This window comes from Malaclemys terrapin, chromosome 23 (assembly GCF_027887155.1).
Source record: "Malaclemys terrapin pileata isolate rMalTer1 chromosome 23, rMalTer1.hap1, whole genome shotgun sequence".
NCBI classification, from domain to species: Eukaryota; Metazoa; Chordata; order Testudines; family Emydidae; genus Malaclemys; species Malaclemys terrapin.
Window position 1 is genome coordinate 3,952,094 of NC_071527.1, and position 16,093 is coordinate 3,968,186.

The window sequence follows — 16,093 nt, forward strand, 5'->3', positions numbered from 1 at the left end:
GAGCAGCCCAAGGCAGGGCCAGGCCAGGGTGGGGCCCCAGCCCAGCACACGGCTCCGCGCCCGCCCCGCCCGCCCCCCGGCACTCACTCTCGGCTGGCTCCAGGCCCAGGTAGGAGCCGGTGAGGAAGCGATGGACGAGGGCCGACTTCCCGCTCTTGATGCTCCCCAGGACGCCCTGGGAGGCCAAAGGGCAGAGGTCATGGCAGGTCACGCTCCGTCCTGTGCTAGACAGTGTCCCCCCACCCCACCCCCACCTGGCTCTTCCACTCCAGTCACACCAGCGCCCCCCGCCCCCAGCCTGGCCCCCCAGGGGTCACTGGCCAAGGGGCAAGGGGACCGGCTCTCCCTTGCGTGAGGCAGGAGGGAAGGAACTCCCTTGTGTCCAGGAGCCCTGTGCACCCCCAATCCCTCCCCCATCCCCCATTGGGGGGCCCCCCGGAGTTCTCTGCTGCCCCCTGTGACTGGGCTGGGAGCTCCACGTGTCCTGGAGCAGGCCTGGGGCGGCGTCCGTCTCCACAGCCCCCCCGGGCGCATCCCGCGGCACGAGTCACAGGGCCTCTGAGCTCGGGCGTCTGAACCGATGCCATGTGTCCGCTGCCAGGCTCGGAGCCATGGGCTAGCAGGGGCTGCGGGTCGGGATTGAGGGGCACCGGCAGAGCTGTGGGGGGGGGAGCCCAGGGCAGGGGGCTGCGGGTCGGGATTGAGGGGCACCGGCAGAGCTGTGGGGGGGGGAGCCCAGGGCAGGGGGCTGCGGGTCAGGATTGAGGGGCACCGGCAGAGCTGTGGGGGGGGAGCCCAGGGCAGGGGGCTGCGGGTCAGGATTGAGGGGCACCGGCAGAGCTGTGGGGGGGGAGCCCAGGGCAGGGGGCTGCGGGTCAGGATTAAGGGGCACCGGCAGAGCTGTGGGGGGGGAGCCCAGGGCAGGGGGCTGCGGGTCAGGATTAAGGGGCACCGGCAGAGCTGTGGGGGGGGAGCCCAGGGCAGGGGGCTGCGGGTCAGGATTAAGGGGCACCGGCAGAGCTGTGGGGGGGGAGCCCAGGGCAGGGGGCTGCGGGTCAGGATTAAGGGGCACCGGCAGAGCTGTGGGGGGGGAGCCCAGGGCAGGGGGCTGCGGGTCAGGATTAAGGGGCACCGGCAGAGCTGTGGGGGGGGAGCCCAGGGCAGGGGGCTGCGGGTCAGGATTGAGGGGCAACGGCAGAGCTGTGGGGGGGGAGCCCAGGGCAGGGGGCTGCGGGTCGGGATTGAGGGGCACCGGCAGAGCTGTGGGGGGGGAGCCCAGGGCAGGGGGCTGCGGGTCGGGATTGAGGGGCACCGGCAGAGCTGTGGGGGGGGAGCCCAGGGCAGGGGGCTGCGGGTCGGGATTAAGGGGCACCGGCAGAGCTGTGGGGGGGGAGCCCAGGGCAGGGGGCTGCGGGTCAGGATTAAGGGGCACCGGCAGAGCTGTGGGGGGGGAGCCCAGGGCAGGGGGCTGCGGGTCAGGATTAAGGGGCACCGGCAGAGCTGTGGGGGGGGGGGAGCCCAGGGCAGGGGGCTGTGGGTCAGGATAAAGGGGCATCGCAGAGGTTGGGGGGTGGGAGCCCAGGACTGGGGGCTGCAGGTCGGGATTGAGGGGCACCAGCAGAGCTGTGGGGGGACCCCAGGGCTGCGGTCGGGATTGAGGGGCAGAACGGTGCGGGGGGGGGGACGACCCAGGCCTGGGGGTCGGGTCTCACTGCCATAAACCCCATGTTTCCGTACGTCCTGCCCGCTTGGTGGCTGGAGGGGGGCCGACGGGGGGGCAACGAGACACCTACCAGTCTGAGCTCCGGGATGGTGCGGCTGAGGGTCCATTCCTGGCTGTTTGCTATGGCCTCTGAGGAGAGAAAGAAAGGGGGCATGAGGCCCACGGAGATGGCCCTGGTGGGCCAGGCAGCTCAGTGCTGGCACCCGCTCCCCCCGGCGACAAAGCCCCAACCCGAAGGGACGGACCCAGCTCTGAACCACCAGGGAATTTGGGGCTCTGGCCTCTTCACACCGACTGGTGCGAAGGGGCCTTGAGGCAGGCGTCCGGGCTCCGGATCAGGCCCCCTCGGTGTGTACCCGGGTGCTGGGCTGGCCAAGGGGGCCCGGCGCTCTGCTAAGGGAGCAGCTCCCCCTGCCCCCGGGGGCGAAGTGGAGGCGGGCGTGGGGCCAGCCTGGGGACGGCAGGGCCTGGAGCCTGGGTCTTTACGCTGGAAGCTGAATGGAGCCAGGGGGCGCCCGGACGCGGCGACACAGCACAGAGAGGCTACTTACAGCCAGGCCTGGCCGCTCGGGCAGACACTGGGTTATTGAGCCCTGGATGCCAGAGGCACCGACCAGCGGCTGGAGAGCGCCGCGGGAAAGCGACCGGAGCAAAACTCCATCGAGGCATTTACACGGGGGGGGGGGGGGGGGGGGGCACGGCACCGCCCCACAGCACCACGCAGACCACCCCGGCTCCGGACGCAACAGCACGGACGTAGTTCTGGGCTATACTGTACGTACTGCCCCATATACTCTCCACTGCACACCACGAACACTATAGATCCCAGCCCCATATATACCCCGCTGCCCCGTATAGCCCAGCATGGATCCAGGACCCAGTTTCACTATATATACTAGCCCCATATATACGCCACCCCTTCCCATATAGACTGGCACGGATACCGCGGGTCCACCACACGGTATATACTGGCCCCTGTGGAAAGCGAGGGCAGCATCCACCCGGTGCTGCGTCTGGCTGGATTTCGCTCCCAGTGATGGGGTCTCGCCCGCGAAGCAGAGAGCCGGGGGGGGGCTGGTTAATGTCCTTTCTCTGCTGGTTTGCCCTGGCCCAGGGTCTGGGCTCTGGGGCAACTCTGGGCCCAGGCTGCCGCCGGCAGGACAGGCCCTGCCATGGGCTTCGTCCAGCTGGGCTCCGCACAGCGGAACTCATTCCTTCTCTCTGGGTTACCATGGAACAGTAGCTAAGCAACAGTGCCCGGCGCGTTGCTGAGCGACCTGGAGAGACAAGGGCCCAGGCTACAGCCCCATTGGCTCTGGAGTCCTGGAGCTGAGGTTGTTTCCTGGCAGCCAGGTACCCGCCGGTGCCACCTTCCATGCAGCCACCCTGGCCGCTGGTCCCACGGTGGACGGCTTCCAGCTGGTGCCACCCCACTCCCGCCAGCTGATAGCTCCATCGCCCCCACCTAGGGGCGTCTCTCTCTCATGCCCTGGCCCCCGACGGGGGATGCTACCCGACCTTCCTAACATCCTGGTCAGGCACATCCGTGGCTACCTTGGGTTCCCGTATTGTTCCCAGCACCATCCTATGAGCACCTCATGCTCTTCAACCTCCCCCCCCCCCGTGTTATCCCCATTTGAAAGATGGGGAAACTGAGGCACAGAGTAGCTAAGTGACTTGTCCGAGGTGGTAAAGCAAAGGGCATCGAATCTGTCTCTCCGAAGTGCCCTCGCCACAGGGCTGGCTGTCTTCTCCAGGAAGGACTTTTTCAAAGGCCCTCAGTGGGAAGAGCAGCCCAAGCCCCAGTGAAAGCCAGTTGTGTGCCTAACTCCCTTAGGCACCTCTGACTATCCCAGTGCTGCAGGGACACAGGGACAGATGAGGCGGGGGGCAGGAGACCAGTAAACTGCCCCCCCCTTCAGTCTCAGGCGGGAGACAGTAAAAAGCAGGGGCGAGGGGCCGGGTTAGCCGAAGAATCCAGCGAGGCTGTGTCTGCAATCCACCCTCCTCCTCCCCCGCGGCCGCCTTGACTCAGTGATTGCCCGGCGCTGTGAGTCGCAGCGACAGGCTCGACTCTCTCTGCCCCAGGCTGGCGCCGTCATCTCGGGTTGTTATGTAAGCTCTGCTGTCACTTGGCATGGCCCTCTGGCCTCGGCGATCACAGGACTCCAGCCCATGACAGAGAGGAGCGGACACGACCGGCGTGGGCCCCCTTGCACGCCCCACGCTGGCAAGGAGGCAAAATCTGGATGGTTCGTGGCCTGCCCTGAAGCTGGGAAGCGACTGGGGTTCAGAACAGCTGTGGGGAACCCCTGGGTTCGGAGTATTCGGGAGCCACCAGCCCCGAACGAGGCAGATGCCCCGTCCTCTCGGTCAGGGGCGGGACGGGGGCCCTGGATCCTGGGACACGGCCAGGCCAATCCACAAAGAAATCGTGCTCTTGGGTAGTTCCTGATGCCCCCCACTCAGACCCACGCTGCTCCCTACGGGCACGTCGCGCCGGCTCTGCGCCAGCGGCCGTAGCAGCCCCGGAGAGGGCCGGGCGAAACACCCCGTTGCCACGTGCGACAAGTCCCACTACACCCTGCCACCTTGGAGACGCTGCCCCCTGCTGGGGACACAGTCACATGCAAGGGATTGCGGCCTGCGATGAGGACCGGGCCGCGGCAGCAGAAGGGGTCACCCTCGGAGGAGCAGGGAGCTCGGGACCGAGCCTCGGATGCTGCCCCGCGGCCGTGCCCAGATGGCAAACACAATGCCAGGTTTGCAGGTGTGTGGGGGGGAAGGGCGGGGGGAGCCTGGCAGCCCCCCCCACCTTGGCACACGGCCCTCGGGTGACAGCATCAAGCAGGCTGGGAGAAGCCACAGTCTGGCACCTGCAGGCACCCACTGGCTTGGTCGTGGTTGGCTGGGCGCCTGACGAGCGTCACCGAGCGTTCCCCTGACACAACTTTAGTGTTAACGAAGGAGAATCCCAGCACCAATTAGAGCAAGACAACGGGCCACAGCCCAGTGAAGGTCCTTCGAGGTTTCTGCCATGCAGCTTTACTGGGGGCCGGAGGAAACCAGTGCCGGGCAGGCTGCCGGGGGCTGTACGTCACTTTGGGTTGGAAAGCTACAAAACCCTCTTCCTTTTTCACCACTTCAGCCACCGTCCCCTTGCTCCCTTGTCTCAACCGCCCCTCCCCAACCCCCGGGATGAAGGGCCAGAGAGCAGCACCCAACATTTGTCCTAGAGCACAGCTTCCCCTGCGAGCTCTTCCGATAATCCAGCTGTGGGGGTCACCCCGGGTTATTCAGGTGCTTCAAAAGGACCTGAGCTCTTTTGACAGCCTGGCCCCAGATCAAGTGCTGGAGAACTACGTCACAGCCTGATGGATCCCTTTGGCTCAGTGTCATGCCACCGCCTGGACCCGCTTCAGCCAGACTGGACCTAATTCTCCTTTGCCCCGGGCCTTGCACCCGGTCGCTGCAAATCTCTGCCCTGTGGATTCGGTCTCCCTTTGCCCTGAAGGATGCTCGAGCGGGGTCCCCCTCTGGAAGCCGGGCGTGCACGTACGGGGCGTGCAAAGTGCCCGTGCAGCACTTCAAAGTCGTGCACAGATGCCTGTGCACCTTTATCCACAATGGTGATCAATGGGGCTGCTGCTTCCCCCCAGCACCCGGTGGGCCTATTGGTGCAACACTCGGCCACTGTATTGCTGGGCAAATCCTGTCTCGGCACCAGTAACAACCCTTCCCGGCTATGACATCACCCCTCCCCCAGCCTGATTGGTGCGGAACCACTCAAGCAGCAAATCAGCTACCAAGATTGGGACAAACTCAGCCGCTGTGATTGGCCCGTCAGGTTCGGCATCTTGCCCCCAGCAGCAGCCGATATCTGCTGCGTGGTGGGAAGAAAAGCCCAGAATGCACCTGGCCAGTGGGCTGGGGGCCGGGATTCCTTCCTGACCCCGGGGTGAGAGATCAGCTAGGCCCTGGAACGTGAGATCTGACTGCCCCCAGCCCCAGCTGTCAGGGCTGCAAGACAAATCTGATTAGCAGGAAACCAATTAGCGAGCTGGCTTTGAAAGCCTCCCCCCAGCTCCAGGTCCTCATCACAGGGCGAGCTGGCCCTTTAAGGGGAGCGGGGTTTAGTCCCCTTCCCAAGTGAGGGGAGGGGCTCAAGTCAGTCCGTTTAGGGCCATAGGGCCAGCAGGGATCAGGCGCCACCTGGCCCAGGTGTGGCTGAGCCCGCCTCCCCTTAAAGGGCCAGCTAACCCTGTGACAGTCCTAAGGAGGGATTCAGAGCAGTGGTCGCGGGAGTCGAGGTGATTTTGCTGCAGCGACAAGGCTGAGAGCAAAGCAGGGCTCTTGCTCTCCGGAGGATGCTAAAGCCTGAGATACGGCCATGGAATTTAGGCACCTAACTCCCATTGAAACCAATAGGAGTTGGGCGCTTACCTACCACTGAGGATTTAGGCCTTCATCTCTATTGCTCTGGTATAGCCGGGAGGGAAGGAAATGTCTCTAGCTGCCTCAGAGACCCTGACGGCCAACAGGAGAGGAGTTGCTGGTTTCCATCCCCCCGGCCGAGGGCAGGTCCTGTCAATTAAACAGCCAAACGAGACCATAAACAACGCCGGCTCAGAGAGCCTTGAAATGCAGCTCCCCGGCTACACAAGTGCCGGCTAGCGAGGGATGGGTGCGGAGGTTAGCGCTGTCTTAGCCGCTCGCAATCTACCCCTCTTGGGACGGAGAGCAGGGGACTGGCACGAGGGCACAGAACCACCGACCACGGGCAGGGCTGGGGAGACGCCGCCCTGGCTGGCTGTGGCTGGAGGATGATCCGTGCCAACGGTACCGGCTTGGGCTCTCTCCTTCTGTCGGGCCCGCCTGCCGTCTCTTAGGGGAAGGGACCGCACTGCACCCCGGGTAACAGGGCCCCAATCCCCGACTGGGTCTCCTGGCACGACCACAATACAGAGAGAGCTTTGGCTCTCCACGGTGGCCAGGCTGGCATCAAGTTGAGACCAGAAGAAACCAGGGTGAACATCCAGAGGCTCTTCCCCTGGGATTCCTACATCCAGCCCATATCCGGTGGGTGAGCTAGAACATGTTCCGACCCAGGCTGAGACGCTCCAAAAGCAGGTCGGGCACCTGCTGACACCCCTTGGCTCCAACAGCCAGAGATTTCCAAAATCCCAGCTCTACCTAGCCCCTCCCAGAGCCCACGTTCCAGCAGACGCACGGTGCTGAGACGGACGAAACAAGGAAATGAGCCCGGCAGCCCCTGACCGGTTATGCATCACCCCCCTGTGCCCCCACGGGCAGGCAGCTAGCACCCCGTTACACCCCTGCGCCAGGCGGAGGAGGGGGCACCGCCACGCAATGGGCGTGCGGCTCCGCGGGCGATGGAAGCCGACAGCTCCCTCGGTGCCGACAGCCACAGCGCCCAGACAAAACACATTTTTAATCCCTTCCCGCCGGGCGCTCCATCTGTCTAGGCCTCCCGCAGGTGGCTTCTCCCAGGCTGCGGCGTTTGAAATGCCAGTCAGCGGAGATCAAAGGCAAGCCTGGCTGGTACAAAACCGGCGCTCCACGGGGACGACGCCCCTGATTAACACCCCCGCTGTGCGGAGGGGGAGCAGACGCAGGGCATCAAAGGGACCGGCGCTCAGATGCCTGGGTGTTTGTGTCTATACACTGGATCTGCCGGGCAGGGATGGCCAGGTCCCTGTAGCCGCATGCTGTGTGCTCACTGGGACGTGGCATGAACTCCCTGGCTCCCTGCCTTCCAGACAGGCCATTGTCCCCCTCTGCCAGCAGGTAGGTTGCACTGCAGGAAGCCTTCCGAGGCCTGGCACTGCTCTGCCACCTTGTTCATCCAGCCAGTTCACCCGCCTCATGCTTCTGTGCTTCTGGTTACCTCTCGTTCCCCTGCCTCAGGAGCAGTTCCCGGGGCCGGGCGGACGGCTACTGACACGACCCGTCTTGGCTGGCGGGGGCACTGTATGTCTTATGAACCCGTCACTGCAGGGAGCCAAGGGGCAGCGAGGTCTAGTGGGTAGGGGATCTCCCCAGGGACTAAGGAGACCTGGGTTCTGTTCCCAGCCCTGCCGCTGCCCTTGGGCAAGTCACAACGCCACTCCGTGCCTCAGTTTACCTGCCTGTACTATGGGGATAATGCTATTTAGCTCTTTTGTAAAGTGCTCTGAGAGCGATGGATGAAAAGTGCTGTATCCTCCCCCCCAAAAAAATCCTCTCTGTGCCTCAGTTTCCCCTCCCACTCTTAGCCATCTAAGCCATGAGCTCTTGGGGGCAGGGAATGTCTCTCACTCTGTGTTTGTACAGCACCTAGCACAATGCTCGCCCCCACCCCTACCCCGACACTAGCTGTTACCGTAACACATCTAAATAACACTAGAGGAGCACTCCCAGGTTCAGGCGTTTTCACCAAAAAGCCCAGCTGAGCTGCCCCCGACTTTTCCTGCGTTTGCTCGTCACGGGCGGGGAGGGTGGCCTTCTTTAGCCCTAAACCACACCTTGGATCCTTCCAGCCCAGGTGCTCCCCGTTTATCACCGTGGTGCTGGGACGCGCTTAGAAGCCGCCCTCGGGTGAGTCACCTTAGATCTAAAGCCAATCACAGGCCTCATTAAAGCCGAAGGGCGGCCAAGCGCTCTCCTTGAGGGTCTTGAGAAGGAGCCGTTATGGCCAAGGCTGTAGCCACATGGCAGGTCACAGCAGAGCCATGTGGACTGAAGGGTCTCCGTGGGGCAAGGGAGATACAGCAGCCTGTGAGCGCTGGAGGCAAAGGAAGCCAGGAGCAGGAGTTGTGAGTGTAGATAAATCTCTGATAATTTTCACATGACTCTACATTGTGCCTCTTCATATAACCTTGTGGTGGGTCTACCCACGTGTGACCTCTGTTTTCATGGGACTTTGTATCAAAGCCTCATTTAGAAACTTTGCATTGCCCTTGGTATAATATTATAGCCCCTAAGGATAGAATAAGATACAAGAAAAATTTCTTTTTGCTAGCAGTAGAACAAGAGCTCCCCCCCCCCCTTAATCAATTGCCCTGTTGAATGAATGAGGTGTGGATGAGCAAGGCATGGAAGGCAGCACCTCCAGACAGCCTCAACTGTTGGAGAGGGGCTGGGAGCCAGACCCAAGGACAATAAAACGTGTCAAGTGGGCTCATTAAAGACAAGCAGACATACTGATCGGGGGTTAGAAGCAAGCACCTTCTTTTGGAAACACCCTCTTTGCAGCATTGGGACAACACTCAAAAGAAAGCAGCACAAAGAACCAATGGACACAGACACAGAGTTTGAATCTGGTCTAGATTTGCATAAGAGGAAAGCTGCTATAAAAGTGAGGTGTCTTGCAGAGGACCCCGGGTCTTGTCTTGTCAACATGGGAGCATCGATCCGGATCGGCAGAAGCCCGGCTCCACCCCCTCCCCCATCTAACTCACCTGGCCAGTGAAGTTAAGAGGAGCAACTAATTGGTAACAACAAGACGGAGTGTGTTTGTGTGTGTGTGTGTGTAAGTGTAATATATTATATGCATATAATACAGTGTTAATGAATACATGTATTACTAATAAATGTGGCGTTCTGCCTTATTCCCCCTGAAAAGATCATGTGCAGTACTTTAAATACAACATGAGCAAGTCGCAGAGGGACGGCGCTCCTTGGGCACAGAGCCTGCCAGAGGGCAGACCTGGGGATTTCTGAGCAAGGAAACGGCTTGCTGTCGTTTGTCCCGCTGCGTTCAGGGATAGGGGACTCTGTCCTGACTCGGAGCATCGGCCAGCCCGCCCGGCCAGGCCTGGCAATCGACTGCACTGCTCAGGCCAAAGGGCTAATGCTGCTAGTCCCGCTTCGCAGGTGAGCCCAATTGCCTCATCCCAGGTCTCACGAAGGGTGTGGGGGGACAGAGCCCCCAACTCCCAGTCCGCTGCTCTAGCCTCTAGCCCGCACTGCCTCTACAGCCCCTTGCAGCCCGCCCCACGGAGGCTGCTGTGCTGGAGAATGGACTGCGGAAAGCCACCGACAATAACCCCCATGGTCAGGAATTCAGGGACCGCGCAGCACAGGATGGCCAGAGGGCTGATGGGAAGGTGTTTAATAAACACCACGAGTTCTCTGTCATTACTAATTAGTTGCTCCGATCACGGCTCAGGGACCAGCCTCCCTGCAGACGGGGCTGGAGAGGGAAGAGTCCCGTTAGCTCAGTGAGGCCGGGACTCGGCCCCACACCTGAGCCGAGTTTGGAGGGTGCTCAGTTCGCCCCCCCCGCTCCCCACCAGCTGGGGGCATCGGAGCCACGCCAGGGATGAGAGGAGCCGGCTGTGCCAAGCACCCGCTGGAGAGAGCGCGTGATGGGGGCTGGCGCAGCCCTGGCCCGGGGGTGGCATGCGGCAGGATCACTAGCTCTGCAGCACCTCCATGCCCAGACAGAGCACGCGCTGCTGGCAATGCCCGGGGGGGGCTGGCACTGGGGTATGGCAGGGACAGGCCTTATAGAAAACCCTCCAACGTGGGCAGCCCGGGCACCAATGGCGTGGCTGGCTGCAGGGGGCAGCCCGTTCTAACCCTCCCCCACGCCTTGAGCCAGAGCTCTTGGGTTTTGGGCAGCGAAACGTCACAACCTCCGTCCTAACACAACAGTAAGTTCCATTCCCGGCCCTGCCACTCCCCTGCTGGGTGACCTGGGGCCAGGCGCTTCCCTGTCGCAGTTTCTTGTCTGTTCAGACTGTGAGCTCTTCAGGGCTCGGATTGTCACGAGAGGGGCCCTGCTCTCGGGTGGGACCTTTGGGTGCTACCATCATACGCGCTGTAAAGGCAAGGCAGGGGTGCAGCACGCAGCTGGGCTCTGATCCCCGGGCCCAGAGAGATCAGCACTTCGGAGCCTCGCGGATTTCAGTGGCCCGGCTTGTAGGCTAAGGCCCTGCTCTATAGGGGCAAATGGGGTAAAAGTCTGGCTCCCCAGTCCCCAATTTCTCAATGGGATTGTGGGGCGAGGTTTCACCATCCAGCTCAGGCGTGTGTGTAGGGGGATGTTTGTGAACAGGCTGCAGAAACTGCCTGTCTCTGGGCGGAGAAAGGCGCTTCAGAGACCCAAAGCCAGGTGATGCTGGCTCATTTCAGAGCTGAGAAATAACGACCGGCTTCCCAAGCCGAATCACCCGCCGGGCGGCTCACGAAGACGCCGGGATCTGCCAAGCGGAGAGCCCACGAACGCGCCCGATTGCTGACTGAGGTCGGAGGTGGTTCCCAGCACTGGCTCCCGGCCCTGGGCGTTAGGAACTCATTGAAAAAGGAGACACCCCGTAAACGGGTGCTTGGGCCCTAGGAACGCTGTCGAGAAAGGCAACTGGAAAAACAGCCTGGTCCGGTAAATACAGCACCGGGCAAGGACTCAGGACTCCTGGGTTCTGTAAGTCCCAGTTTGCCCTTCCTGGGTGACCTGGGGCAAGTCCCTTCCTGGCTCAGTGCCTCAGTTTCCCCTCCCACCCTTCATCTATTTAGACTGTGAGCTCTGCAGGGGAGGGGCTGCCTCTCACCCTATGTCTGTGCAGCCCTGATCAATGGGGCCCCTAATCTTGGTTTGGGGCATCTAAGGGCTACCGTAATGCACCAGGTAGCAGCACAGGACCTGGGCGATTCAGGGCCTTTGAAGAAAGGTCTCAGGAGAGGGAAGGCTGAGAGCAGGGCTGGCATAGGCAGGTAACTTGCAAGCTTCCCACCCACAGCTCTGCCAAGGGGCATCACTCCTGGGCTCCCCACAGCCCCAGCTCTACCAGTGCCCCTCAATCCCGACCCGCAGCCCCCCGCTAGCCCACCTTGTGCCTCAGTTTCCCTTCCCACACCTTGTCTATTCAGACCAGGAGCACTTTAGGGCTGGGACTGTCTCTCACAGCAGGGGGCACGTGCGTTATCCGAGCCCACAGCGAGGCCCCAGGTCGGGCGGTGCGTGGGCGGGAACGACGGCGCCTGTACCCAAGGCTGGCGTCGCTAATTACAGCCTCGTTACCAGAGTGAGTGTGAACCTGGCCAAGGAAGCAACACCCTCCCCAAGGGGCACAAATCTACTCCCTTCCCTCGCCCCCTGAGTTTATCTGACGGGCACCAGCACCAAGGTTCCCATCACGGGGGACCCTGACAACTCAAGCCAGGCTGGCACCATGGACACCCCTCGCAGGGGCTGAGGCTGATTCCTGGCTAGTGGCGAGACGGCGGGCATGGCAGACCAGGGGGGCCCCTGGCACAGGGCAAAACAGATCAAAACTCCTGCCTTGCTTTTGTGGCCTCTCTGGGGCCGCGCATGGCTGCAGATGAGCTGTGGTGCAGGGTGCTTTGCCCGCTCCTTTCCCTCGTCCGGCCACACCTCCATGTTGCCTACTGCAGCCCGGGCTTGCCCAGGAGGGGGTCCGTGTGCCCGCAGGCCTGGTAATGACTCAGACCCACTGGCCCCCAAAATCTCCCAGCCCCTAGACTCAGCTCAGCTGGGGGCGGAGCACGGTGCCCGGGGACGGAGCTGCCGCCTGACACGGCCCGGCAGCAGGGAAGCGAGCGCTCCTCCTTCCGACAAAGGGGAGCCGGGGCGCAGGGTGGCTGTGACGAACTGGGCCTGTTCTTACTGTGGTCTGTGAATGCTGACAGGGGAGTGTGGCTGGGATAGTCTGCATTGGGGGATGGGAGTCTGCCCGAGGGCGCATACCTGAGCGTGTGGCATGAGAGCCCAGGGAGGGGTTGGAGGCCAGGGGACACCTTGGCCCGGGAAACTGAACAAAGGCTGTGGGAGGGGTCGCTGAAGGCAGAGTGCTGGAAGCGGGCTGGAGAGATGGCTGGGAGGCAGAGATGGCTCTGACCCCCCAAAGGGGGGTGGGCTGGGATGCCCTGGGACCCCAACCTGGACCTAACTGAGGGGGGCCCTGTTGTCTGTGCCTGCAAGACCTGTCTTGGACTGTATTCCTGTCATCCAAATAAACCTTCTGCTTTACTGGCTGGCTGAGAGTCATGGTGAATCGCAGGAAGCCGGGGGTGCAGGGCCCTGAGTCCCCCAATACTCCATGACAGTGGCAGCCCAGCCCCCGCCATCCCTGCCCAGGGCGTGCCCGGCTCTGTTGCCAGCGGCTCCGGGGGATCCCCTCGGGGGTGGGGGTGAGGTTCAGGGGCTGAACAACAGGGAGCAGGATTCCACGCTGCCCCACAGCGAGCTTAGGTGGGGTGAGGTTGTGGGCATGCCGCCTGCTTGTTCTTTCGGCCCTTCACCGTGGCATCTGGGCTGCCGCCCCCCACCCCCTGTTCCCATCACGTGGCTGGGTCTTTGGAGCCCTAAGGAAAGCCATCATCCTCCAGCGAGGGGAGTGAATGGTGCCCCCCCCCCGCGTCCTTGAGTCCTCACTGACTCACCCCCAGATCACGGCTCCCCCTCCACTCTCCACACCCTTCCTGCTCCGCCTCCCCACTCCCCGCACTGGGTCACCAGCGGGGTGCCGACTGGCCCGGTGCCCGGGCGCAGCGGGTAGGACAGCAGCACCCCCTAGCCAGGCGTGGAGCCTTTCACAAGCCATTATACTTTCTGACGGGGAGAAAGAAACCAACTGGCATCACGTTAAATTAGACTCAAACCCCAAACTGTGAAGGAACAAATCGAAGCGGAGCCCGAGGACGCCCACGACAGCTCTGGGAACAGGAGCAGGCGTCCCTGCCACTGGGGGGGTCTGGCCTGCTGCTCACGACAAGGAAAACAACCACAAAGGGGTGGGAGGGGAAACTGAGGCACGAGGGGGGTTGGGAAGGACGTGCCCAGGACAGCACCAGAACCCAGGCCTTGGTGTTATTTCACTGCAGAGGCTGGGGCAGTTCTAAGTCTTCCCCTTCACCTCCCTGGGCTCCCCCATCCCGCTGCCTGTCCCTGCGGCCCCAGAACGCACGGCCGGGGGAGATCAAGGTTAATCGCGGGTCATTTCACTGCCTGGGAACGTTACTCCCCTAGCAGAGTTCCCACCCCTAGGCCGGCCGACCCCACCCGCCCCACTCAGCTGCTGCCCACGCCCGCCCCTCAACTGCCCCCCGCCCCAAGGCTGCTCCAGCCCTGCTGGGCATCATGGACAGATACTGGGGGTAGCCAGCGAGAGGGGAAACTGAATTTCAGGCAAAGCTTCCTAGCAGCAAACCATCTCCGGGTGGGAGGTAAAGGCCAGGGAAGGGGCAGTGACCCAAACCAGGCCAAACCCCGGGGAACGCCCTGTAGGGGCAATCTGGGGAGGGTCCCAGGAGACGGAGTGAATGGGAACTACAGGGACTTTCCAGACCTGACTTCTACGGGCCAGATCCCGGCTGGGGTAAACCGACATCACACCATTGAGGTCAATAGGCCAGATCCCACCCCCTGAAAATTGGGGTGTGCCGGCCCCAGGCTCCCCCTGAAAATTGGGGTGTGCCATCCCCTGGGTACACCCCGCAATCAGGGCATGTCGCACCCTGTATCCCCCCTTGCAAAAAGGCGGGTTCCTCCTGCAATAGTGGTGTGCCACCTTGGGCTCTCCCCTGCCATCGGGGCACGCTGTCCCCGGTTCCCCCTGCAATTGAGGTGCGCCACCCCCCGGGTCCCCCCGCAAACGGTGCCCAGTTTTGTCTGGTTCCAGCTTTCAGGCCAAGAGCTTGGCTCAGCTCCCGTTAGCTGCCATGCCAGCCTCTTCAAGAGCCCGCGACTCCCATGGAAAATGCCCCCGGGCACGTCGCACGTTACATAAGCGGCTCAGCGGCGGGTTCCCCGGCTTCAGCTGGTGCCCAGGCAAGGCAGCTGTCAGAGATGCTGGATTGAGGCAGGCCACGGCTCTTCCGGCTGCCATCAAAGCTTCCCCAAAGAGCCTGGTCTCTGGTCCGACAACTCGGCTACGGGTCCCAGCTAAGGGCCAGGAGGGGGTCCCCACATCTGAGGGGGCTACAGCCACCCACAGCTCCTGTTGCTGCAAACAGCCTGAGCCCGGGACACAGGACAGAACTCAGCTGTCTTCGACACTCCAGAGCGGTGGACACCGCCCCAGGGGGCAGGGAGAAATCGCCAAGGGGTTGAATTAAATTCCACGGCTTGGGGGGGGGGGGAATTCCACTCTGGGAAAGCAAAACCATTCAGAAATTCCCTCTGCAAGACAATCCCAAAACACCAACCCCCCCAAAAAACCTGTGTTTTGGGCCGAGCAAAACGTTCCACTCGAATCAAAATGTTTCATTTCAACATCATCAAGGACACACTTCCTGCTCAAATGTTTACAGCGCCAAGGAAATCTCTCCACGACACACAACCATTTGGAAGGGAAAATTCCAACCCGCCCGTCCGAAAAACGTCGAAACAAAATGTTCCGAGCTCGTCAAACTGCTGGTTTGCCCTTTCCTCCCCCGCCAACGAAATCGACACGTTTCCGTGCAACGTTTCGCCACCGGCCGTTCTGCTCGGAAGCCGTCACGAGCCAAACTCAGGTGGGCGGGAACGCATCCCTTTCGAAGAGGGAGGGTAAATAACCGTTGGAACAATTCACCAAAGGGCGCTCCTGGTGGATTTGCCGTCAGGGGCCATTTTTTAAACCAATGCGTGATGTCTTTGCAAATTTGCAAATACGCTTTTTATAAAGCTGTTTTATGGGGGGGTGTTCAGTGTTTCGGGCAGACTGTCCAAGGGACAGGGAGTCAGGATGCCTGGGTTCTGTCCCCAGCTCTGGGAGGGGAGTGGGGCCTAGTGGTCAGAGATCCAGGGGTAGCGGAGCTGTATCATCGGCGGACAGGAACCAAGTATAATATTGGCTTTAGGAATTCTTCTAGGGATGGGCCGTGGCCTGTGGCTTCCAGGAGGCCTTAGAATCTGGGACTCCACAAGGGCATTTTCTGCTGGAAAGACGTTTCATTGGAAAATTCCCAACCCACCTGCCGGATCGCGGCCGCCTCTCCACGGTGTCACCTTGGGAGGAGGAAGAAACTATCTCGTCTTATGCCCATTTCAGCTTTTGGTATTTCCCTGGTCCCTTGGGATGCTCTGCAGGGAGCAGTCCGGCTGCCCCCAGCTAGGATTCGAACCCTGGTCTGAGGCACACGAGGGGCTCAGCAAATTGCGAGATGGCTCCACTGGCCCCGTGCCCACCTCCCACTTCTGCTAATCGCCCAGCGGATGCGGCGAAGGAGGGGGCCATGTTGGGGGATCCAGGGAAACGGGGAACAAAGGGAGTGAGAAGGTGCTGAACCCCGGTACAGCCAGGGGGGCGCGTGCGGAAAAACCAGCGTTACACCAGCATCCCACTGTACGGCTCCTAGTCCCGGCTCGGAGCACATTTGCTCAGAGCCTGGCTGCCAGCCAAGACAGCTTTGCAGCTACCTAGC

The 16,093-nt window shown here is 61.9% G+C and overlaps 1 protein-coding gene across 4 annotated transcripts in view; it reads right to left on the minus strand.

Annotated features, from left to right (window-relative positions):
• The window catches only part of AGAP2 (ArfGAP with GTPase domain, ankyrin repeat and PH domain 2), a 58,142-nt gene that overhangs the window by 16,992 nt on the left and 25,057 nt on the right, over positions 1-16,093 (minus strand). For all 4 annotated transcript variants that reach the window (XM_054013082.1, XM_054013081.1, XM_054013079.1 and 1 more), the window contains exons 2-3: positions 1,794-1,852; positions 88-175 (exon numbers count right to left, since the gene is read on the minus strand). In XM_054013082.1, coding sequence (XP_053869057.1) covers positions 88-175; positions 1,794-1,852 — 147 coding nt within the window. The remainder of the gene's footprint in view (positions 1-87; positions 176-1,793; positions 1,853-16,093) is intronic.